General features: G+C 53.1%; 1 protein-coding gene across 12 annotated transcripts in view; it reads right to left on the bottom strand.

Moving 5' to 3' along the window:
* Positions 1-7,628: 7,628 nt before the first annotated feature.
* Positions 7,629-23,126, bottom strand: part of COL16A1 (collagen type XVI alpha 1 chain) — a 51,447-nt gene continuing 35,949 nt past the window's right edge. For all 12 annotated transcript variants that reach the window (XM_074012807.1, XM_015439262.4, XM_045375997.3 and 9 more), the window contains 20 exons: positions 22,734-22,787; positions 21,181-21,225; positions 21,026-21,079; positions 20,727-20,762; positions 20,308-20,370; positions 17,784-17,855; positions 17,534-17,587; positions 16,860-16,904; positions 16,615-16,659; positions 16,265-16,318; positions 15,784-15,837; positions 14,113-14,163; positions 13,689-13,778; positions 12,225-12,260; positions 11,570-11,614; positions 10,439-10,627; positions 9,921-9,987; positions 8,997-9,173; positions 8,722-8,799; positions 7,629-7,976 (listed from right to left, as the gene is read on the bottom strand). In XM_074012807.1, the coding sequence (XP_073868908.1) occupies positions 7,774-7,976; positions 8,722-8,799; positions 8,997-9,173; positions 9,921-9,987; positions 10,439-10,627; positions 11,570-11,614; positions 12,225-12,260; positions 13,689-13,778; positions 14,113-14,163; positions 15,784-15,837; positions 16,265-16,318; positions 16,615-16,659; positions 16,860-16,904; positions 17,534-17,587; positions 17,784-17,855; positions 20,308-20,370; positions 20,727-20,762; positions 21,026-21,079; positions 21,181-21,225; positions 22,734-22,787 (1,512 nt within the window). In that variant the 3' untranslated portion in view covers positions 7,629-7,773. The remainder of the gene's footprint in view (positions 7,977-8,721; positions 8,800-8,996; positions 9,174-9,920; positions 9,988-10,438; positions 10,628-11,569; positions 11,615-12,224; positions 12,261-13,688; positions 13,779-14,112; positions 14,164-15,783; positions 15,838-16,264; positions 16,319-16,614; positions 16,660-16,859; positions 16,905-17,533; positions 17,588-17,783; positions 17,856-20,307; positions 20,371-20,726; positions 20,763-21,025; positions 21,080-21,180; positions 21,226-22,733; positions 22,788-23,126) is intronic.

The raw sequence follows: 23,126 nt of genomic DNA, 5'->3' as shown, positions 1-23,126 counted from the left end.
GTCACACGCAGGCAAGGGGTGGGGCTTTCCGCTCTCAAACCCGCCCCTCGCCTCGGTTTTGGGGCTGGGCCCGCATCTGACTGGACGTCCGCGCCTGTCAATCTTGGGCGCAATCGGCCGACGGAAGTGACGATCGGGCGGTGGGCGGATGCCTACCCGAGAGACCAGGGGAGCTAAGTGACTGATGGAGCTTCCGAAAGTCTTGGCCGCTGTGCCGGCGCTAATGTTCCTCCCTTTTCTGAGCTGGAGTGGGCCCAAGCGGTGGTCAGGTTGGGATATTTAGTGAGAAGCCTGGGTGGGATGTCGCTGCGGTAGCCATGTTATAACCTGGCAAGTGGGACGCATGATAGTGACGTAGTTGCTGGCGTAGCTCCTGAGTTTCCGCAGAGGAGCCGCGGGAAAGGAGAGGAGGGGGGCGGGCGGTTCCCCTGACAAGGTGGGAACCCACCGACTCTTCCCGGTAGGGAGAGGCAATGGCGGAATTGCTTTTCTAATGTCAAAACACTGGGTACCAGTTAGTAGCCTTGTAGTGAGATACAGATCTGTGGTCTTTGGAGAAAAAAATCCCAGACCGTTAGAGTTGAAGGAAAATTGAATTATCTAGTGCCTCTTTCTTCATAAATGGGGAAACTGAGGTCCAGAGAGGCAATTGACTTGCCCTAGCTCACAGTGGGTGGCCTAGAACCGGGGTCAATGGATGTCCAGTTCTCAGCAGGGAAGTCTAGGTCGTTCCCCATCGCAGGTCAAATCCTGGTGACTGAGTGATCTCAGCACCATGTACTTGCCACTCAGTGGTTCCGGTTGTACAGTTATTTGTGTGCTTATTTGATTACTTTGTCAAGTTCTTCCAGGTGGGCTAGGGTTTTGTCTGTTTTTGCTTGTCATTATAACTCCAGTATCTAGTACAGCGACTGACACGATTATTACGAAGTGTTATCCAGCCTAGCCCATCTATCTAACCAAGTGCACTTTCCAAAATCACAGTGCTGATCATGCCACTTACTCATTGCACAGCCTACAACGGATGCTGTTCATCCACGCCTACAAAATAAGGCCCAGTCTCTTCATTCTGGCACTCCAGGCCCCTTCAGAATCTGGCCCAACCTCACCTTTCCAATCTTACCGCCCCTTCTGCTACTCTGTATTTCTGTGCTCAGTTCCACCATTCAGCACTTCTGCTTTGGAGGGAGGATCTTTGTTTTATCACTTTCTAACCGTATCACCTTTGGCAAGCTTTGTTTTTTTTTTTTTTTTTTTTTTCAAATTTCCAACTTTTATTTTAAGATCAGGGGTATATATGCAGGATGTGGTTTGTTACATAGGTAAATGTGTGCCCTGGTGGTTTGTCGCACAGATCATCCCATCACGTAGGTATTAAGCCCAGCATCCATTAGCTATTCTTCCTGATGCTCTCCCTCCTCCCACCTCCCCCTACCCTCCGACAGACTCCCGTGTGTATATGTGCTCTCTTCATTCAGCTCCCACTTATAAGTGATAACATGCAGTGTTTGGTATTCTGTTTCTGTGTTAGTTTGCTGAGGATAATGGCTTCCAATTCCATCCATGTCCCTGCAAAGGACATGATCTCATTCCTTTTTGTGGCTGCATAGTATTCCTTGGTGTATATTTACCACATTTTATTTAGGCAAGTTATTTAACCTCTCTAAATTTCAGCTTTCTTAGCTGACAGGAACACATGTGTAAATTTGAAAATGAGCTTATTGTACCTGCTCATGCCCTAGACTTAGGTTCAAACCACTCCTTTCACCTGGACCAGCAGCCCTCCCATCTCCTGTCCTGCAAGTCTTAGTTCCAATTCCATTCTCCACCTAACCCTCCCACATTCCCCTTAGCTCCAGAGTTAGCCACTCTCTCTTGCCACTCCCCCTTTGCACTTGGTACTGTCACTGTGCCATATTCCAGCCTACCTTGTATAAGGGTTTTCTTTTGATGTTTTCCCCAAAACCCATTCCTCTCCATCTCAGAAAATCCACCCAGTCTCTCAGGCCAAAAACCTAAGATCATTCCTGTGTGTCCTTTTTTTCTCCATACAATCCCCCACCTCCCTCATCTCCATTAGCTCTAATTCAAACATGTACACATCTGCTCTTTTCTCCCTGTTCGTACTATCACTATAGTCCAAGACACTATCATCCGTGCCTGGATCACTACAATAGCCAATTGACTAATGTTCCTGCTCTCACTCTTCTCCGCACACTTCATTTTCTCCACAGGCAGCCAAAGTGGTTATCTTATTCCTTGACTTCAACTCCCTGGGGACTTCCCATCACTCTTACAACAAAAGCTAAACTCATCCTAATGACATTCATGGCCACACATACCAGCATCTCCAGCCTCATTTCTTGCTGTTGCTGTCCCCCTTGCCTCATTCCAGCCATGCTGGTCTGGTTGTGCCACTCCTGGAATGTACAGAGCTCATTCCTGGATGTTGGCTTTGGCTGATCTCTGACTGCCTGCTCATTCCTGCCTCCAGGTCTTTGGACTAGCTCTTCCCTCTGTCTGGGATATTCTTCCCTTGACTTTTCACCGGTTGGCTTTTCCTTATCATTCAGGTCTCAGTTAAGATATCACCTGGGGTGGGGGGCATTTCTTGACACTGTACCCCACACATTCCCATCATCTATCTTATTTTTTCATAATACGTGTCACTAGTTGAATTGTCCAATTTGTTTACATGTATATTGTAGAACTGTCATTTTCTTATGTATTCCTTTAACCTCAGCACCTAGAATAGTGCCTAGCATGAATTCAGCGTTAGTAGTTATTATCATCATGTATTGAGTGCTTACTAGGTGCCAGACATTGTGCTAAGTACTATGTGTTGTTTAATTTTCACCACAGTCTTTTGAGATAGACACTATTACCCATTTATAATGAGGAGCTGAGGCTCAGAGAGGTTAAGTGACCTTCCTGTTATCAAAAAGGTAAATGGAACCCAGGCGCAGTGACTCACACCTATAATCCCAACACTTTGGGAGCAGAAGGGAGGACCACTTGAGCCTAGGAGTTCAAAACCAGCCTGGACAACATAGTGAGACGCTGTCTCTACAAAAAAATAGTTTTAAAAAATTAGCCAGGCATGGTGGCATGTGTCTGGAGTCCCAGCCACTCCAGAGGCCAAGATGGAAGGATTGCTTGAGCCCAGGAGGTCAAGGCTGCAATGAGCTGTGTTTGCATCACTGCACTCCAGCCTGGGCATCAGAGAGATTCTGTCTGGGGGGGGTGGTGGGAAAGATAAATGGAGAAGTAGGACTTGATCCCAGGTCTGCATTTTTTTTTTTAACTACTCAGTATTTAATAGTAAGTCGTGTCTTCTTTACCTTTCTAACTCCCCAGTTCAAAAAATATTGGTGGAATTGAACTGCAAAACTTCAGAAGGGAAGAAGGTTGAAGGTCAAGGGGGTATATTTGCCTGAGAGAGAACAGTGACAAGCTGGCCTGCAAACTGGAGTCATGTGACACACACTCACTTATTCCATAAACATAGTATCCCATTGAGTTCCCACCTCTTGCCAGGCTCTGTTCTAGGTGATGAGAATCCAGCTCCTATGAGAATTATTTGCCCCCATTCCCCTATGCCCAGCAAAGGGCTTAGGAGAACTATCTGTGGGAGGTCTGTGCTATTTCATGGATGGGGCATCCACGTCTTCTCTTAGGGAGTCAGGGACCCGCCAAAGCCAACAGCCGGGGCTGTGCCCCTGAGGACCCACATAGGCCCAGGTATGTTTGTTTTGGAGGGGGCTGGATAAAAGAGAGATCAGGATCTTCCTAAGACTGAAAAACAATCAACTCGCTTCCAAAACCTCAACTACCTGAGGCAGACAGAGGTGGGTGGAGAAGTTCCTGTTATTGTTTCACTTGTAGCCCAAGGGGAAAGCATGGATTCCAGCCTTTTTTTAGAGCACAGAGCACTTTCCTGAGTTGGTGGAAGCCCTGCGGTTGACCCATTAGAGGTGAGGCAGAGCTTGGTAATGAAAGGCCCATCCACTGGAAAATATTGCCTCCCCTAGAGACACAGCCTCCCAAGAGCCACTTGGCTCTGCACCAAGCTTCTGTATGGCTTACTGAGAAGGAATACCAACACCCACCTAATTATTATGGAATTAATTCTCTTTGATTCCAACTAGATCCAGTTCTGAAATTTAAATTCCAGTTGGATGCTGTGGATCAGAGGATGATTTGCAACTTTCCACAGAAGCAACCGAGGAATGAGAACAGCAGACGTGGCAATTTGGCCACACTTCCCTTCCATTATGGGATCATAAGGAGAGTACATTGACATTGTCTATTCCCATAAACTATTCAGGACAGCCACAAAAAAGATCTAGTCCTTTGGGATCTCCAGCACCCAAAAAAAAAAAAAGAAGAAGAAAAAAAAAATCCAATGCTGGGCATGGTGGCTCACATCTATCTATAATCCCAGCACTTTGGGAGGCTGAGGCAGGCGGATCACCTGAGGTCAGGAGTTCAAGACCAGCCTAGCCAACATGGTGAAACTCTGTCTCTACTAATACAAAAATTAGCTGGGCATGGTGGCTTACACGTGTAGTCCCAGCTACTCCGGAGGCTGAGGCAGGAGAATCACTTGAACCCAGGAGGCGGAGGTTGAGTGAGCTGAGATCGCACCACTGCACTCCAGCCTGAGTGACAGAGTGAGACTCCGTCCCCCCACCTCCAAAAAAAGAAAAATCTATTCTTGTAAAGGGGTTAACAGACCCCAAATGAAGAAAGAGTCTAGATTCTGTTGAATTTGAGTGACAGAGGAAAATATTATGACAAAAAGGAAGATTTAAATTCCAGAAGCATCAAAGTTTAGATATTTCTCTGCAGAATAAATACACAGCAGCCTTTTCTCCATCTTATTGAGCAGAGGGTTTCTAACTAAGGACCCTCCAGTCCTATCCTTCACATTGCAATCGGCGTACTCGCCACTCGGCAAACCTGACTTGACACACCTTTGTGAGAAACTCACCAGTGGCTTCACACTGTGTCTCCCCTGCTCATGCTCCAAAATCCAACCACACTATTCTGTCTCCCATCACTCAGCCTGCTGCACCCAGTCATTTCTGGGCCTTGGCATGTGCTGTTCCCTCTGCCTGAATCCATCTCTTTGTCTAGACACATTTAGGTTCCCCAGCTGTGCACTCCCCTGGTACCTGGCACTGCCCTGTCATCCCACTTTATTGTAAGTGCTTGTTTAACTGTCTGCTCTCCCTGTGGACACTGTGGGGGCAGGGACCATATCTGTGTAGTTTGCCTTGGGATCCCCAGAGCCTTAGTACAGTCCCTGGGACAAAGTGGGAAAAGGAATGGACTCATCAAGTTAGACTTTTCCAATCTGAATGATCTGTGTGCTGCCTCGAAAGTCTGGAGTAGATTAAGAAGTGAAGACAGAAGGATAATGGGGTTGGAATGTGCAAAAGCTGCCTAAGAGGAATGGACGACACATGCCCCTCCTTGCTTTCTCTTCAACTTACCCAGCTCCCGAACTGATGAGCAAGATCCATGGATTTTTTGCTGACCACAGTAACAGAAGAGACTATAAAATTCAGCTTTCCATCTGTTTCTTCATGGTCCAAGAAAATACAGCAATTTCAAACTCCAGGGAGACATGCATTCAAATCGTGAAAGCTTAAACCTAGCCTGTCGTAGAATCCCTTAAGAGTAGCATGAATTTGACTCAGGAAGAAAAGTGAAGAAGGCATCATTTACTCTATAAGGATCGATTCCCTGGTGACCCTTAAAGGGGATGAGTTTGATATTTCCTCATAGCAGTTTTTCCCCTCTGGTCTTCAAAGCCAACCTGCTCAATTCCACAGCTGGTCCTTGCTTCTCTTTCTTTCTGCCGGCGCCAACATGCTCCTCATCATAAGGCCTATCATCAGCTAGTACTCGGCAGACTAGGCTGAAAGAGGAAGCTGGCCTTCCAATGGGAGTGCTTTAACATCTGTCCTCTTCCACTGTCCAAAACCTGGCCGCTACTTCAATGCAAAAATGATGCCTTTGCTTTTTAATGTTTTATGTTAGAACCAGGGTTAACTGAGAATAGCTGGGGAGAAATGAAAAAAGAATCAGCACCTCCTTTATCTAAAAACATCACATGAGACACTCGGGCGTGCTCAGGAGTCTGATTTCATTCTCCTGGCCACCAGCACACCTTTGCTCCTGGCAGGAAAAAAAAAAAAAAAACAAAAAAAACAGGGCAGAGGTTCTGAAAAGCCATCAATAGGCTGGTCTCCTGTTATTTGGGACCCAACTAGAGAAGGGAATTTTCAGAAATGTGCTAGAAATACCAGCTCTGCAGAGATTTGACAGCCGGTTTGAAGGCTTCAGGCAGTTTGGATAAGCATCTAGACTTTGGGTACATTTCTGAGCCTGCTCTGTGAGTCCTTTGAAGTGTATCCAACTTGAATAAACCTTCCAGATAACTGGGGCCAGTGCAAAAGCTTTCTTTGGAAATCCCCCTGGAAGTGCCTTGTTGCTTTCTCGCAGGGCATCCAGCCCATCAGGACAAGCGATCTAAAAAGTAGAGAAGGAAGAAGCTCAAGAGAGAATGTTTCTATAATGTTCAGTTCACTGTCTTTTTTCCCCTTCCTAGCCTTTTTTACATAGGGAGAAGGAGACAACAGATCACCAAACTCCCAGTGGACTTTGAGGAGCGTGAGCTTAGATCTGCTCGTGGCTTGCCCATGACCCCTTTGTACTGATACAACCTGGCTGTTTCTAAAGATCTAGGCTAAAATGTACAGGAAAAGTACCACATATGTTAGAATAATGAAGAATAACAGGAGATGTTATTTGCCCTCCAGAAAGTCATTGCTGGAAGCACTTATAGAGAGCTGGTGACGGGGCCATGCATTGGTACAGGCAGAAGGTTCCATCTCATTTCCCAGAGAAGCATTCCCTGGCCGCCTAGGACAGAGCTGGAGCCTGTCTTCTCTCCTGTTTGCACAGGTTTTCTAATCACAGAATTACTGGAGCATCAAGAAGTGCCTGCATGCTTGGAAGGGCTTCCAGGCGGATGAACACACCTCAGCGCCGGGTAGCATTTTCCCAGGGTGCAAACCGGACCGGCTCTGGGTCACACTGACAAGGTGAAGTGGATGGGCAAAGAGTGGGTGGGGTACCGAACACTGGTTTCTTTAGGGAATCAAATAGGGAGGGACCTTTAAAGCCGGAAGTGGGGCCTTCCAGCATGCTTTGGTTCACTTGAGAGGAGGGGCTGAATGATGCTCCTTGTCTAACTTAAGAGACGTAGGCATGAAGGACAGGGCACAAGATCCCGAGGAGCAAAGGATCATCAGCTGCCCCTATCCAGCAATATCCCACAGCGCCACTGGCTGACCACAGGCAAGGAGAGAAATACCCTTTATTTTTTACTTTTTATTTTCCTAAGACTGAGTCTCATTATGTTGCCTAGACTGGTCTCAAACTCCTGGGCTCAGGCGATCCTCCCATCTCAGCCCCTTGAATAGCTGGGATTACAGGTGTGTGCCCCTGTACCCAAAATGCTCTTTTTTGATCCTGGGGCTAAATGAGAAAAGGAGGGCAACAGGGAGCTCTGGCTGCAGCACCAGAGGAACCCACTGGAAGGGAAAGGGCAGATAGTTTTGTTTCTTTATTATTTAAAAAATATTAACAGCAATTAAAAATAACACCAACAACAAAAACATTCACAACCTGTCACAGAGTCCTATAAGCTTTGGCCGTTTATTCCCAACGGAGTCCTTCATCCAAAGGCAGGTGGTGATTTCAGCCAAAAGGCCCCTTCATGGTTTTCATGGGTGGGTACTGCTGCTCCATCGGCATGGCCCCAAAGCAGTCAGAGGGACTACAGTGGCCAGCCTTGCCTGGCTGGCCCATGGGACCCGGGGGCCCAGGAATGCCAGGGATGCCTTGCTGGCCCATTGGTCCTGTTGCGCCCATCTTGCCATAGCCTGGAGGACCTTGAGGACCTAGGGAGGGAAGGGCCACAGAGGGAAAATCAGAAGACCCAGATCATAAGGGGAAAAAAAGCCATAATGGCATCAAATAATAACTTACATTTGATGACTGTTTCTCAAGTTACCACATGTTTTCATGAAGACCTAGTCTGATCCTCACATTGATTCAACAATAACAATACTGCTGGCAAGTTTTATTTAGAACTTCCATGTGCCAGGCACAGGGCTGAGTGCTTTTGATGCATTATTCATTGAATCTGCACAATTTCCTGAGAAAGAAGCTATTTTCTAATTTTGTAGATGAGGATACAGGCTCAGAGAGGTTGCACCTCTGCTAAGTTGTGATGCTGGGTCTCAGAGCCAGGTCATCAGGCTTTGGCCATTTTCCTTCAGGCTATACAGCTAAGCATGCATCTTAGAGAGCACTTTCAGAGGGTTTCAATGGCCTCTTCAAGGTGTACAGCCAGTGAGGTGCTGAGTAGAACTTGAACTCGAGTTCCTCGGCCCCAACTCCATGCAGGTCTTTCCTACTGCGTCACGCTAGCCCAGTTTAAGACTTAAGAACAGGCACTGAGTCTTCCGCCCCCACATCCCCACAGGCCCTGGCAGAGTGTCTTGCACACAGCGGCATTACTATAAATGTGGTTGACTGGCCTGTCGTTGTTTGGACTTTGACACAGCTGTGTCATAGAAGAAACGGAAAGAAAAGGGGTCTCTGCTGCTCTGGATTCATGGTCTCAAATGGTGGTTTTCCTACCTGGGGGGCCGGGAAGACCGTTTTCTCCTGCAATGCCAACACCAATGTCCCCCTTTTCACCTTTGGTACCAGGCAGTCCTGGAACAAAAGAAATAAAACAAGTCCTATCCCTGAGCAGAAAAATGACGCAGCCAGTCAGATTACTTGAAACACACACACATACACACACACACACACACACACACACATATCCCATATTCACAACAGACCTCATGGAATACTTAGGTCTGCCCCAAAGGACTACATGTGTCCCTTGGAAACTAGGGCAGAGCTACCTCTCATTCCTGGCAAGCCCTGCCGTCCTTCTCTGCCAATCTGACCAGGGAGCCCAGGTGACCCTGGAGCGCCTGGCCTGCCGGGAGCACCATCCTTCCCTGGGGGCCCTGGTCGTCCCGGAGCCGCCGCCATCTCCATGGGGAACTGCATCCTGGAGGTGTAGTAAGCCATTCTCTCTGTAAAAAAAAGGACAAGGACAGGGACAGGTCAGAGGGTCCCCCGGGGACTCAGAATGACTGCAGATGCCGCATATAGGTCAGCAGCATGGAGTCCACAGCAGCCTTCCTTCACAGGGATGTCAGGGCAAGGAGTATGGCGGTCAGTCTCCCAAGGGGGGTCCCATGTCCTGGCCTCCACATCGCTCCCCATGGAGATCCTTCCAAAGCACAGATCTGACTGTGGCATCTCTGCTCCAACAGCCCTCATTAGTTCACCACCGGCTTCAGAATAAAGCCTGGATCCCTTGCTTGGCATTCAAGGTCTGCTTCCCAAGCAAGACGTTCAGCCCCTTCAGGACAGGGCCTGTGTTTCCCCCAGTCCCTGGCACATCAATGTTGGATGAACAAATGAACAGAAAAAACACTTCAAATAAACCACCCCAGCCATCTTCCAGTGCCACTCGCCCCTGTATTTAGAGCTCACTTCAGGCAGACTCGTTTGATACCAATTTTCTTGTCTGTCTCCTTTGCTCAAGTAGGGGCTTGGGGAACGCGGGAGGGAATCATTTTATCTCTGAACAGAGCAGGTGACAAGGAAGGTCTGAAGGATAATTGAACATCTGCCTGTCAACCCCAGGCCTGTGAGTGTGTGGAGGGTGAGAGCAGGAGGACATTGAGCTTTAAGGAAAAGGAGGCCAAAGCAGGGCAGAGAAGTCTCAGGAAGGGCAGGCAGCACCCACTGCCACCCAGCTGGCTGCCAGTTACCATCAAACATTTTAATGATCTCTTGTCTGATGAACCTCTTGATTTCATCATAATTCACCATGTCTCCCTGAAGAAAGAGAAGAAAACCTGCCTCAATTATACTTCCAAGCCTGGCACTTTCCCCTATGGAAATAAAGGATGGGGAGGAAGGCAAAGGTCCCAGGAGCCTCCCACAGATTCTTTTTTTTTTTTTTTTTTTTTTTTTTGAGAGAGAGTCTCACTTTGTCACCCAGACTGGAGTGCAGTGGCGCGATCTCGGCTCACAGCAACCTCCATAAGTCCTTAATCCAAAATCCTAACCACCCAGAAATGGTACAAAACATTTTGTGCTTAAGTGCATTTTTCTGGGGTGAGGGTCCTGTCTTCCCCACCCTTCCGCACACAGTTAAGAGCCGCCCTCTGTGGGAGCCATGCTCTTTCCCACAGAATGTCAGCAGGAGCTTGGAAGATGATCTGTGCTCCACCCCACATGCCTGCTCTATGGGACAGTGCCCACAGCCGCCAGCCTTCCCCCTTACCATGGAGCCAGGCACACCAGGCAAGCCAGGGCTCCCTGAAGGCCCTGGAGCTCCAGGGTGGCCTCTCTCTCCTGCAGGGCCTGGTGGCCCAACAGGCCCCATGGAACCACTCTTGCCAGGCCCACCAGGCATGCCGGCTCTCCCCTTCTCTCCTGCCTGGCCCTTCTGTCCTGTGGCTCCCGGATCACCCTACAAAGACAGATACTTAGTGCTGTCAAATTTACATCATGATGTCTCACCAATCTGCCCTTTTCTCTCCATCCTCCCACCAGGCCCCCAGTGTCTCCCTCTAGACTGTGGCCACAGCATCCTGACAGGTCACTCCGCCTCACTGCCCCAGAGTGGTCCTTCTAGAAGAGTTCTCCTGGCATTACTCCCTTTACTCTTAGAAGCTTAGAAATTCTGATGGCTCCCAAATGTCCTCAGGATAAAGCACTCATTCGTTGGCTGGGCATGCAAGGCCATTCATGATGTGGTCCTGATCTTTCCTTCCTCAGCCTCCTCTCCCCACCCTCCACCTCCCGCCAGACCTCACTGGTGATAATTCTCTGCTTCTGCCGTGTTGTTGTGGTCCTCCTGGCCTGAAATCCCTTTCTCCTCATCTCTCTCTACCCAGTGCACCCCTCCAGAGCTGAAGCTCCCGTTCCCGTTCTCTCCATAGCCTCTCCGACTCCCCAGGCTGGGTTAGGTGCTCCTCCCTCTCATCCCACAGCACTATGTCTCATCATCTTCTGGAAAACTTGTCAATCCCTAGTGTAAGTGTGACTGGTCTATTGTGAGCACCTATTGTTCAGGGACCTCTGTTTACCTGAGGCCAGGACAAGAGCCTGGAATGTGAGTAGGAGCAAGGGGGTACTCGGGAAATGGAAGCAATGAATGAATGAATCAGTCAATCACTGTATAAATGAATTGGAGATTTCCTTCCTCACAACCAATAAAAACCTACCCGGGGGGCCGGGTAATGACCCCATAGGAGAAATTTTCAGACATTATGCTGCTCCAAGTTCTGCAATTTTTTACCTTGCCCAGTGGCCTTCCTGTGTCTCCTCTCTGTGGCTAAAGTCATAACTTGGAGCTGGGCTACATCCACTCATGAGCTTCTCCTCTCAAACCCAGCCAGTGCCCACTCACCTTGGGACCAGGAGGTCCATAGAGTCCCTGCTTTCCAGGGGGTCCCTAGAGGAAAGCAAAAGTCAGAGCTGAAGTCCGGGCAGCATCTCTGAGGCTCCCTGGGGAGGGAGGAGCGGTGAAGAGGCCCTTTCCACAGCCTGAGGCCCCCAAGTGTGTCCAACCAGGCTCTGTGTGAGCAAGGACTGCAGCCTCCCTGCCCGCAGAGGGGCTGACAGCTGGAAGGGAGAGTAATGTCTTCTGGAGCATGGCCTTGTTGAAGCGTGTTGGTTGGGCCCCCATCACAGATGAAGAGAGTCGAGAAGAAGTCAGAATGAGAGGGCCAGTCTGTGGCATACTGGGGGGCCTGGAAAGACCTGGTGCCCAGGAGATGTTTGTTTGGAATTTATTATTATCATTATTATTGTTGTTGTTGTTGTTTTCTTTTTGACCAGGTACAGAGTTTTAAAAAATGGTAAAACAAATCTCACTCCCATCCTTGGCCTCAAGTCTCTAATTCCTCTCCCCAGGACAACAAGGGTTAACAATTTCCTGTATATCTGTCCAGAGATAGTCCGTACATAGACGGAATGTTTACTGAATAAATGAAGAGGAGTCAGGGCAAGGTGAGGAGGGAGAAGCATCCCCAAGGAAACAGAGAAGACCAGTACAACCGTACCTCTTTGCCAGCTGCACCATCCGTACCAGGTTCACCCTGGGGAGTAGACAGCAATGGAGACGTGATGAGCTCCATCCCAGTTTGGTGTCAGATGCCTCGCCGTGTACACAGGGCATGCCCAGCCCCCTGTTCCACTCAGAGGCCACGATCCTCCAGCCCTCACCCCCTGACACTCTGGGCCATGGAAACTCAGACCCCCACCCCCTACTCCAGCCTGATCCCAGAGCCTCAACAGCTCCCAGCCCCCATCTACAAGAGCTTTACAAGGGAAGAACAGACCGTGCCTGCCTTGCTGTGTGCTTGGATCCTGGCACCTTACACACTCCCTGGCTCTGAGTCTATGTTAAACGTTTGCTGAATGAACACATGAGCAGCCTGAGCCGGCCCCCTCCCCGAGACCAGCAAGGCTGCCTCCTTTGGCCAGCCCCCTTCTGATGGCTGCTGGGGAAGAGGACTCTGATTGCTAGGTAAGTGGGAGATTCATCCAGGGGCCATGGAGGCTCCTGAGCCTGCAAAAAGGGAGGCAGGGTCCTTGGCACGAATCAGGGCGAATAGGTGTGGTGAGACTGGGCCCTCCTGGCAGATGGAGTCAGACACCCCAGCCCAGGCCACCAGCCGCACGGTCACTGCTGCTGCCCCCCAGAAAAAGTCTGTGTTGACGGAACGCATCCTGATGGGTCCCAGGAGACCTGGGTCCCTGCCTCTGCTCTCCCAGGAGACTTTTCATCCCTGACCCTGGCAATCAGTTGCACCTGATGGGGTTCACCTGTCTGGAACTTTTAAGAGAGGTAGATTTTCAGAGTGGCTAAGGACCAAGTTCTGGAGTCAGGCAGGCTGGGGTCAAGTCAGAGCTCTTCCACTCACTAGCTATGTGACTCCGAGCAACCTGCCTCTAAGGAAACCTTGCAGAGCCCCCGTTTCCTCATCTGTAAAACGGGGACAATCAGATCCACTAAATGGGGCTGCAGCACAGATTAAGACAAAATGCACAGCAAGCACTTAGTCCACCATTCGGCACACATCGATGACCGATATATCAGCGCTCTTAGTGTTAAACGTGAGCTGAGACCAAGTCCTGGTTTCCGAGGACCTCGGGAAGTTACAGTAACAGCACTGCATTTCTGCTTCCTGACATTTAGCAAGATTTTCTGTGGTTACCGACAAGCTGCCCCGGGGAAGGGGCAGGGGCAGAACAGGGACACATAGCCGAGGGGTCTGCAGAAGGTTGATGCTGTGGCACCGTCACAGGCAGTGACCTCATGTGCAGCCTGGCACAGCACTGCCTTGCAGGGCCTGTTCTTCCAAACTCAGCATGATCCTCAGGCCTGAGCACCACGCTGCCATCCTGCCATGCTGACAGCCTCTCTTTCCTTGGAGACCCCAGATATATTGTGCTGTGCTCAACGGGCCTTAAGCCAACTGACTCTTTCCCCCTGGGCTATGCTGTGGGATGTGGGATCTTACCGGGGGGCCAGGGTGTCCAGGGGGGCCGGGCTGGCCTGGGAGGCCTGCAAGGCCCCTTTCTCCGGTGGCTCCTCGGTCTCCTTTTAGACCCTAGAGAATAGGAAGGGGGACAGTGAGAGGGGAGGGAAGCAGGCAAAATGGACCCCCATGTAGACAGAGACAGACACCCCATCCTGTGCCAGGGACTACAGGGAGAGGTGGCACTGCCTGAACTTGCAACAGGACTCTGAGATGACCTCCAGCCCTCTCCAAAGCCCTCTACCACATCCTGGAAGGCGAGATCTTTGGAGGCCGGAGGGGCTGACGCCAGGGAAGTAGGGGATGAGACAAAGTGTTCTGCATTCCCACACTTGCTCTGAATGGCGCCACAGCCAAGCAGGGCAAAACTCCTGGGAGGGAGGAAGGAGCGGAGTGTGCTACTCACCACTGCAGAGATCCCAGCGGGTCCTGGCTGGCCTGGAGGCCCTGGTGGCCCCTAAAGAGAGATGAGTCAGTGGGATAGAAACAGGTTCTAACAGTAAGAACCCTGGAGGCACAGGGCCTGACAGCAGGAGCCAGCTCTAAACTGCAGCGCCTCCATTTCCTCTGGAAACCTTCCTTCGCTCTGGTCTTGCACTTGAGCTTCTGACAAGATTTGCGCCCAGAGCTGAGGCCTGGGGGTCCTGGGCACACAGGACCCTCCCTCCAATGCAGGCTGGTGGAGCATCTGGGGCTGTGCTGAGGGAGATGATCTGAAAGCCATGGCCAGAGGCCAAGTGCAGAGGAGAAAGGCCTGGGGGAGTTACTCCATGGCCTAGGTGGCTACTGAGACCCCTGCTTCCCTAAAGGCAGCCCACTTCCTGCTGGTCTATGGAGAAGGGAAGACCAGGAGCTGGGGGTCTGTGTAGCAGGGGGGGAGGGGCAGGGCTTGGCACTGACCCCGCCATCCACAGTGACAAGGAGCCAATGCTCGCTGGCCAACACTGGGGTGCACAGGACTCCAATACCCAGACAGACCCGGCTGCTGCACTAGGGTGGCATCTAAAATGCCCTCCTCTAGCTCTGATGCTTACATCCATGCCTCTGCAGTGTAAAAGGTCACCTCCCTGGTCAGAGTGACAACTTCTCTGAACCCCCCGGGCACTTGGGTCTCTCTCAGAGCGCTTCCCTTCACACGCCCAGGTGGCACATTCCAGAGGCCATAGCCTGTGTTCTATTCATCTCCAGTCTCCTGGGGTGGAAGTGTCCAGCATGGAGACTGCCACACTGCAAGACGACGGGGCCAGACGGACAGAAGTGAGAGGCAGAACCCTGCACCCCCTTGGCCCCAGCCCCACTGAGTCTCCAACGGGGCCACGCTTCTGAGCGCGCCTCCCCCTGTCATCTGCAATGTGAGGGGGAACCAGGCTCAATATGGCGTTCCCAATCCAGGGCCTCTGGACCCCTTGAGATGCATAAAAATAGTGATGGGGGCCTGAGAGTTCTTTTTTTTTTTTTGGTCGTGAACTATTTTTAACATTTCCAAGAGCCTCCTGGAAATTATTATGCAGCCAGCCACAACAGGGCTGCAACAAAATGCCAGTATCTTCGCTTTTCTCTGGAGTCCCATCAGCTCAGTGCCGTCACACTGATCAAAGGCACTGCCTGGCAGTCGTCTATGTTAGTGATGAGTCAAGTAGACAGGAAATTCATTATTGCTTGATAAATGTCCTCTCCAAGTCACCTCATCTTGGGAAACACACCACCTATTTACCCAGTTGCCCAAGCCAAATGCAGAAGTCACCCCTGGTTCCTCTGTTTCTGTCACTCTGTCTCCCCAGCCCCAATCCAGCTCATCAGCAAGTCCCCCGAGCCTGGCATGGCGCAGGGGCTCCACGATTATTTGTTGACTGAATGACCTTCATCTGATAAGTGAACTTGAAAGTGCCCAGAAAATAAGAAAATAACAAAAAGCCTGGAAACCACAGAAAGAGTGGCCCCAGTGCCCCGTCTAGCTCCCGTGGCTGGGGCAGCCCCTATGGCAAGTTCTCTCAGGTCATGACAGCCTACGCGCCACCACCCACCCCGCCAAAATGCTAATTCTTATGGAGACAGAGACAAAAGTGGTTCAACTCACAACGTGGCCGGGGGGACCAGGTCTTCCCTGGGGTCCCATGGCACCAGGTTCACCCTGCAGGAGCCAGAAAAAGGAAAAAATGACACTGAAACTGACTGGCTTGCACCATGTGGCTGTCGGGTGGGAGGGGGCTAGGCAGAATAGGTGGTAATGCCAATGGCCAAAGGAGCCGGGCCAATTCCCAGCCTCCAGACCCAAGTCTCCCAGAGAGTTAGGTAGAGAAGGCGGACCCTCAGCCTGAGCAGGCCAGGCCCTGCCTTTTTAGGTTGGCGACCCAGCAACCTCCAGGGAGCAGAACCAGTTACAATCCTTAAGAGGAGAGAGAAAGTTCAAGACGTGCAGTGTTGGGTGACACCCCTCCCAGAAGGCTGAGGACGGAAAGCAGCCAATTTGCCAGTGAGCAGGAAGAAGCAGCTACATCCCAGACTCCTCAGAGTCCAAAGGCAAACTGAAGGCAGCCGTGTGGATCCCTGGTCCTCACCTCTGCGCCAGGCCGGCCAGTGCTGCCAGGGGGACCTGGTTTGCCACAGTCACCCTAGAAGAGAGAAGAACAGCTGGAGCTCACCAGACCTTCACTTGACGTCCCTACCCCAAGTCAACCTCACATCAGAGGGGCCCTGCCACCTGCCCCAGCTTTGGCCAGAGGCCCTCTGATGCCCTCCAGCTGGTAGACAGAGAAACCCTGACCCAGTCTGCTGCCAGGCACCGGTGGCCCCAGAGGCTCTGATGCTGGGATGGCCTCTCTGCCCAGGATAGGCTGCCATGTCCGCCTGGGGGCAGGCCTTCAGGAAAGCAGACACAACCTGCTTGGCAGAGGTCACCAGCCCTTACCTTAGGTCCTGGGAGGCCAGGATGTCCTGTTTTCCCCTTGAAGCCCTGAAAGAAAAGGCAGGGAGTTCTCCTGTCCCTCATGTCAGCTGGGGCCTCTTCCCACTCCTCCTTCCTCAGTTCAAACCATTCAAACCAATCCAAAGTCATAACACGGTCCATGGAAGATCTGGATTTGAGCTGTTGCAGCCACCCAGACAGAAGCTGCAACTTCGCAGCTTCCAACTCCTTCCTCCAGCTCAACTTACCGGTGGTCCCATGAGTCCAGGGGGGCCAGCAGGACCAGGGTCCCCCTAGGAAAAGAGACGAGGAGGATTGAGACAAGAATTTTGCTCAGCTTGTATCCAACTCATACCACTGTTCTTCCCTCTCTCAAGCCCTCCTCAGCTATCCCAGGATGGAGGGAAGAATCCAAACCTGGCTCAGCCTCTGACTGGCTGTGGATCCTCAGTGACTTCCAGCCCCTCTCTGGGACTTAGCTTTCCTTCTTTGGGATATATAAGGGGGCTGACTTTGATATTCTACCCTGTCCCATGGCCCCAGCCCTTTCAGATTCCCCAGCAAAACCCAAGGAGCCAGGGCTTGCTCAAGTCCTTCCATGTCCACACCCTGATTCTTCCTGAAGCCCAGCCTGGTTTCCTCGGCTGTCTGAGTTTCTGCATACATAGTGCCTTCACCATCTGCCTTTGGTAAGACCTAGCTCGCTTAACCTGCTTAAGGCCACTAGGAGAACTGGGAAGCCAAGGGGCTGTGATGCCATCGGGGAGCTGGAGTGCAGAGAAAGACAGACCAAGGGAGGGCATGGGTGCCTCCTGACAAAGACAGGGATACGTTGGTTCTTTCCATCAAGGTTACCTTGACTTTGGCTCCCTTGGCAAAAAGGAGGGGAAGGGATGCTTGCCCTCCCGGCCCATCATCTCACCCTCAAGCCAGGCTTGCCGTCCTTCCCATCCAGACCATCCAGACCGGCGGGGCCCTGGAAACAGGAAAGAGGCATTTCTGCATGCTGGTGCGGGAGCCCTAGGAGGTGGGAGACCTGGCCCAGCCCCTCAGTTCTCTCCACCCCTCCCCTGACTCCCATCCCAGCACACACACACGTGCACCACACACGTGCACCACACACATGTGCACACACCCCACACACCTGCCACGCTAAAAGGGCACACACTCACCTGAATCCCAGGAGGTCCCGGTGGCCCAGGGGAACCAGGCATGCCTGATGGGCCTCGAATCCCTTCACTGCCCTGGAAACCATCCCCCCCCACCAATAAAGTCATCAGGGCTTTGCCCTCCCTGTGGAGACCAGGCCCTGGGTCAAGGGTCCTGGTGACTGCTGGAATCAGGACAGCTGGCTTCTGGGCCCAGTCTGTCCCTGTCTAACTGCATATGTGCCACTCATTGCCTCCCCAGGAGGATCTGTCTTCATCTGCAAAGCATCCCCTTTCCTTGCTGCCCCATGAGGAAGGGACAGGGCATCTTCTCCAGTGCTGACCCAGGGGCTGGCATGGCAGGGGCTCAGTAGCATGTGCTGAACTGAAAGCACAGCTTCAATCCACTGCGAATGCTGCCTGTTGCATTCTACTCCTCCATCAGACCCTCTGCCTCCTCCCCACCTACCTCCCTGCCTTTCCCCCCACCCCAATAGACATGGGCCGGGGCTGCACAAAGGCCTCAACAGCGCACCCAGTGCCATGTGGGCTCTGATTCCCCAAGATGAAAAAGTGGGTGCCCCTGTCCTCAAGGAGCTCACAATCCAGTGAGGGTCACGGGCCCAACACAACCAGGGGCAATACAACAGTCCATGTGTTCTGTGTGGAAAGGAGCTGAGGGAGCCCAGAATGGGGAGCAGTTCCCTCTGGCTGGGGATCAGGGAAAGTGTCACAGAAGTGTCACCAGACGCTAGACTCTGGGATTGGGCAGGTGGAAGAGAAAAGCACATGCCAAAGGGAACCTAAGAGAAGGATAAAGATTTGCAAGTGGTCACATGCCTGGCCTGGCCAGGGTGTCTGGGGGAGCCTGTGGGACGGGCCAGCAGGCAGAAGAGGCTGGAAGAGTCACCTTAATGAGTGGGGGCCCTGAACGCTGTGCTAAACTTTATTGAACAGTCAGTGGTTTTTAAGCTGTACTTCTCAGAGCGCTGGGGCTCCTGTGGGAGTCTCGAAGCTGGGGGCATGAAGTGGGGACTGAAGAGGGGGACTCCAGGACCCCCACCGTTGTCTCAGCCAGGGAACTCCACTTGCGTTTGTTTTGTAGATTGAGGTTTTTACATTTGCTTTTATGTGATAAAAAGGCTCTGGGACTACAAAATAAAGTCTAAAAACCCCTGCTACAGGCACTGGGGAGCCACTGAAGGTTCAAAGCAGAAGAGTGATGAGAACTGATGCATGGATTGGAGTTTACTAGAAAAGGCAGGGGGAGGCAAGCAGCATAGCAGGGGAGGCTGCTGCATTCTCCCAGTGTGGAGAGGGTGGCTGCCCTGGATCAGTGGCTGTAGGGTGGTCAAGGGAAGGGATCCCACTAGAGAGACTCAGCAAAGGGGAAAAAGAACTTGGGGGGGCATTGCAATGCCACCAGCCACCAGGAGGGGTCAGCACAGCCCCAACCAATGTTGGCCCCCACTGGGAGTTGGGATGAAGAACCACTGGCCAGAGGTTTGGGATTCTCTGCAATGACCAGCCTAAGGAGAGCAGGGGCTGCCACTCAGGTCCTCTGCAGGGAAGGCAAGTGAAGAGAGCTAGCAACCACCACTGTCCCAACCATGGCTGATCAGCGTGGGCTCTGGGGAGGTAGTGAGGGTCCCAGGTCCTCCTGGAGCTGGGAAGGAGGTCTCAGCTCTGCTGCTAACACCACTGTGTGCCTCTGGGCTGCCCCAAGCCTTATGGGCATCAGTTTCCTCACCTGCACAGTGAGACGTTCATGTGTGTGCTCTCAGGGGAAAGAGGCTCTCCACAAGGCTGTAGGCTCCTACCTGTCCCTCTGGACCCAGATGCCCCCGACCCCCAGCTCAGAAGTCAATCTTGGGGCTTCTTATACCACCCACTCAGCACATCTAGGGAGCCCAGAGGTTGGGCCGAGACAGGAATGTCAGCCCCAAACCAAGGCAGAGCCATGTCTCCAGCATTTATCAAGCCAAAGTCAAGAGCAGCCAGCATAGGAGCTCCCCCAACTGCTGCTCCCCCAACCCTTGCCACCAGGCAGGACACAGGCCACCCCTGCCCTCTCTGGGCCCTTGGGGACAACTGGAGCATGGCTACCCAGGAGGAGCCCATTCCCCTTCCACGTTGGTGTCCTCCTTCAGGACGTGCTTCCCCTTCTCTCAGCTCCTTGCTCGTCCTCCCGCCCAGGAGACGAAGGTGGCCTGGGCTGCCTGTCGCATTCTAGTCCTCCATCAGACCGCCGCCTCCTCCCCACCTACCTCCCTGCCTTCCCCCCCATCCCAGCAGACAAGGACCTGGGCTGAACAGAGGCCGCAGGCATCCTGGGCCAAGCAGACATCCCGAGGAGCCCACTGGTCCGCTGCAGGCCGTGTCAGCCTCCAGTAGTCACTGGGCCCATCCTGGAGGCCTCTTTTTCCAGCCTTGATGCAACTGGGTCAGTCTTGGAATTTCCTGAAAGCCTGATGCTAGGGGTGGGACAAGGGCATGGGAGCTGCATGGCTCAGATCTGTGACTTTGGCCAGCCCGGGGTCCTGCTCACCTTCTCTGCTTGAGGGCCAGGTGGGCCAGGTGCTCCAACTTTGCCTGGGAATCCAGGGGGACCCTGTATCAACAAAGGGGCAGGCAGGAATGAAAGTGGGGCTGGAGGGGGAGCTCCCCTTCTTTCTTCTTCCTGTGTGTGATGCACTGTTGTTAATGCAATTCATTTCGACTTCCTAGAAGCACCACCCGGGAGCATGACATCTGCCGGGCCTGCCGGGCCTGCCGGGCTGGGGCCCACCCAAGAGGCTGGGCTCTCAGGTCCTGGTTCCTGGAATCAGGCCTGGCCACCCAGGCCGTTCTCCCCTGCCTCTCCCCTCTTCTCCCCAGGACCATCCTCCCCTAGCCTGGCCTGGTCAGGCCTGCCCCTCCCGATGAGACCACATCAGACAGAGCCGGCTTTGTGTCTTCTTCACTCACCGGTGGGCCCGGAAAGCCTGGCTGGCCTTGAAATCCCTAGGGTGAGAAGCAAGGGACAGTGTACTGTGCCACCCCCTCTCTCCTGCCTGGCTGCCCAGGAGGAAAGAGTGACAGGTGGGGCACCCTCAAACCCACGGGCGTTGCTCTCCCCTCGGCCCACCATGGCTGGCAGGTAAGGCTCTGGGCATGAGGTAGGTAACAGCCCAAGGACAGGTAGGGTGGGGAGACTAGAGCTGGTGATCATCAGGGACCCAGCCCCTTCTCTGCCTCCCTGCAGCCGGGTCCCAATCGTCACTCACCTGGTCGCCCTTCTCACCCGAGTTCCCTTGGGGTCCTCGCTCTCCTCTGGGACCCTGTCACCCACAGAGAACAATGCAGCCGAAACCTAATCTTCCTGCCCTCAGATCCCAGGACAAGATCAGGACTACGTCTCCCCATGCCCTCCTTCACTCACCGCTGGGCCTGGGGGGCCCGGGAGGCCTTCAGATCCTGGGGGGCCCTAAGGACACAAAGGAACAGAATCAGTCACTCCTCCTGGGGAGGTGAAGGATGAGGTAGGGGGATGTGACAGGGGACTGCCTAGAACAGAGGCGGCACATGCTGGGAGGCCCCTGAGCTGGCAGGCCCCCTCTGCCTGGTCTGCTCAGGCTTCCCTGCTCTTGCCTGAGCTGCTGAACCAGCCTCCTAACTTGTCCTGCCACCTCCTGGTTCACTCCAAGTCAGGCAGCAAATGGCTGCCCTCTTCTCCTCCGACACAGCTCTGATTATGTCACTCTCTTGCTCAAACACCTTGTGCGGCTCCCTCTGCCTCTGAGTGGGGCGCACACTTCCCAACAACGTTGGTCTTTGAGGCAGCCTGTGATCTGGCACCAGCCACCCTTTCCCACTTCTCCTCCCTCTCTCCTTCTCATCTTCCGCCTTGCTCAGTCAGACTGCTGTTCTCTGACACACTCTATACCCTCCCACCCCCAGGCCTTTGCACCCTTGGCACAGCTTTCCCTCCTACCTAGAATGCCCCCTTCTCCCCGTTCTAGGTCTCCTGAACTCTTGCCAAATCATTTGATGGCTGGAAGCTGTTCCTGCAGTGCCCCGCCCAGCCTCTCCCTCTGGAATTCCCCAGTACAGACAGCCACAGGGATCCCTCCCTCCTGCTAGTCAGCTCTAAGCTCAAATGCCACCTGCTCAGAGAGGCCTTCCTGCCCCTCCGCTTCGATGGTGCCCAAACACCTGTCCAGCCCCTTCCGCCATCCCACTTCCTCCAGGAGTCCCAGCCCTCATCGTTCCTAGGCACTTGTTTATTCATCTGGCAGCTGCCTCCCCCATGGCAGGGCAAGAGGGCAACTGCCTGCTCTGTTCACGGAGACATCCTCAGAGGGGAGCCCAGCACCCCGCAGGCCCCTGAGAAATATCTGTTACTGAGTAAATGCCTGATGGGGTTTGCTGAATTCTACTGGGGCCTCACTGAAATTGGTGACTCTGTAAGGCTGCAGTCCCAGTTTGACTGATCCTAGATCTGAGGTTTGTGAGGTTTGTCACCAGATAGATGTGGGTTCAAGTCCAGGTTCCACCACTGACTCACTCACTAGCTTCGGGACCCTGGGTGAGTCTCAGCTTTGTCACTCTGGGGGCCCCAGTGTCCGCATCTGGTCACAGCCCAACTCCCGTGCTCAACATGGGGCCTGGCAGGCCTTGGCTCTGGAGGGTGGTTCTGGGGGGCCTGGGGACCACTGGGGGTCTACAGTCCCAGGTCCTCCTTTGCGTGAGGCAGAGGAATGCTTCTGCAGCTGCCTCCTGGCCCCCTCCCCTTGGCAGCCCTGCGGGGATTCTCCTCACAGCCTCCACCTCCGCAGGGCCCAGCCTGTGCTGCAGGCTCGGGGGCGGGGGCGGGGGCGGGGGGGCAGCAGGGGTCACAGTCCTCCCCTTCACAGGCTGCTGCCAAGTCTCTAGCCGGAGGCTGTGCGGCTCCACGTGCAGCCCTGCACCCGCCCCCGCGCTGCTGGGACTCACCGGCTCTCCTTTCTCTCCCGCTGACCCGGTGTAGCCACGTTCCCCCTTGATGCCCTGACAAGTGGCAAAGAGACAGTGGAATTAGCCCCGCAGAATCAGCCCGTCACGGCGCTAATGCGAGGAGTGGAGACTGTAGCTGGCACCCAGACCGGCTCTGGGGGGATGGCACTGGGAGGACTGCTGGGGGCTCCAAAGCTGCCGTGCCTCCCACCAGCCACCGTGCCCCCCAAGCCCCCATTGGAAAAGGAGGACACACCCACCCAGCAGCTTCTGTGGGGGTGGCACCTCTAAGCTGTCTCTCCAATCTCCCAAACCCCCCATCCCCAGGAGGCAGATCTCAGTTCTTGCCGTGTCTGGGCCTGGCAGAGTGTTCTGAGAGTCAGGCCTGAGCAG

Source organism: Macaca fascicularis, chromosome 1 (genome assembly GCF_037993035.2).
Source record: "Macaca fascicularis isolate 582-1 chromosome 1, T2T-MFA8v1.1".
NCBI classification, from domain to species: Eukaryota; Metazoa; Chordata; class Mammalia; order Primates; family Cercopithecidae; genus Macaca; species Macaca fascicularis.
Note: the sequence above shows the minus strand (reverse complement) of the source record. Positions and strands in the feature narration are given on the sequence as shown.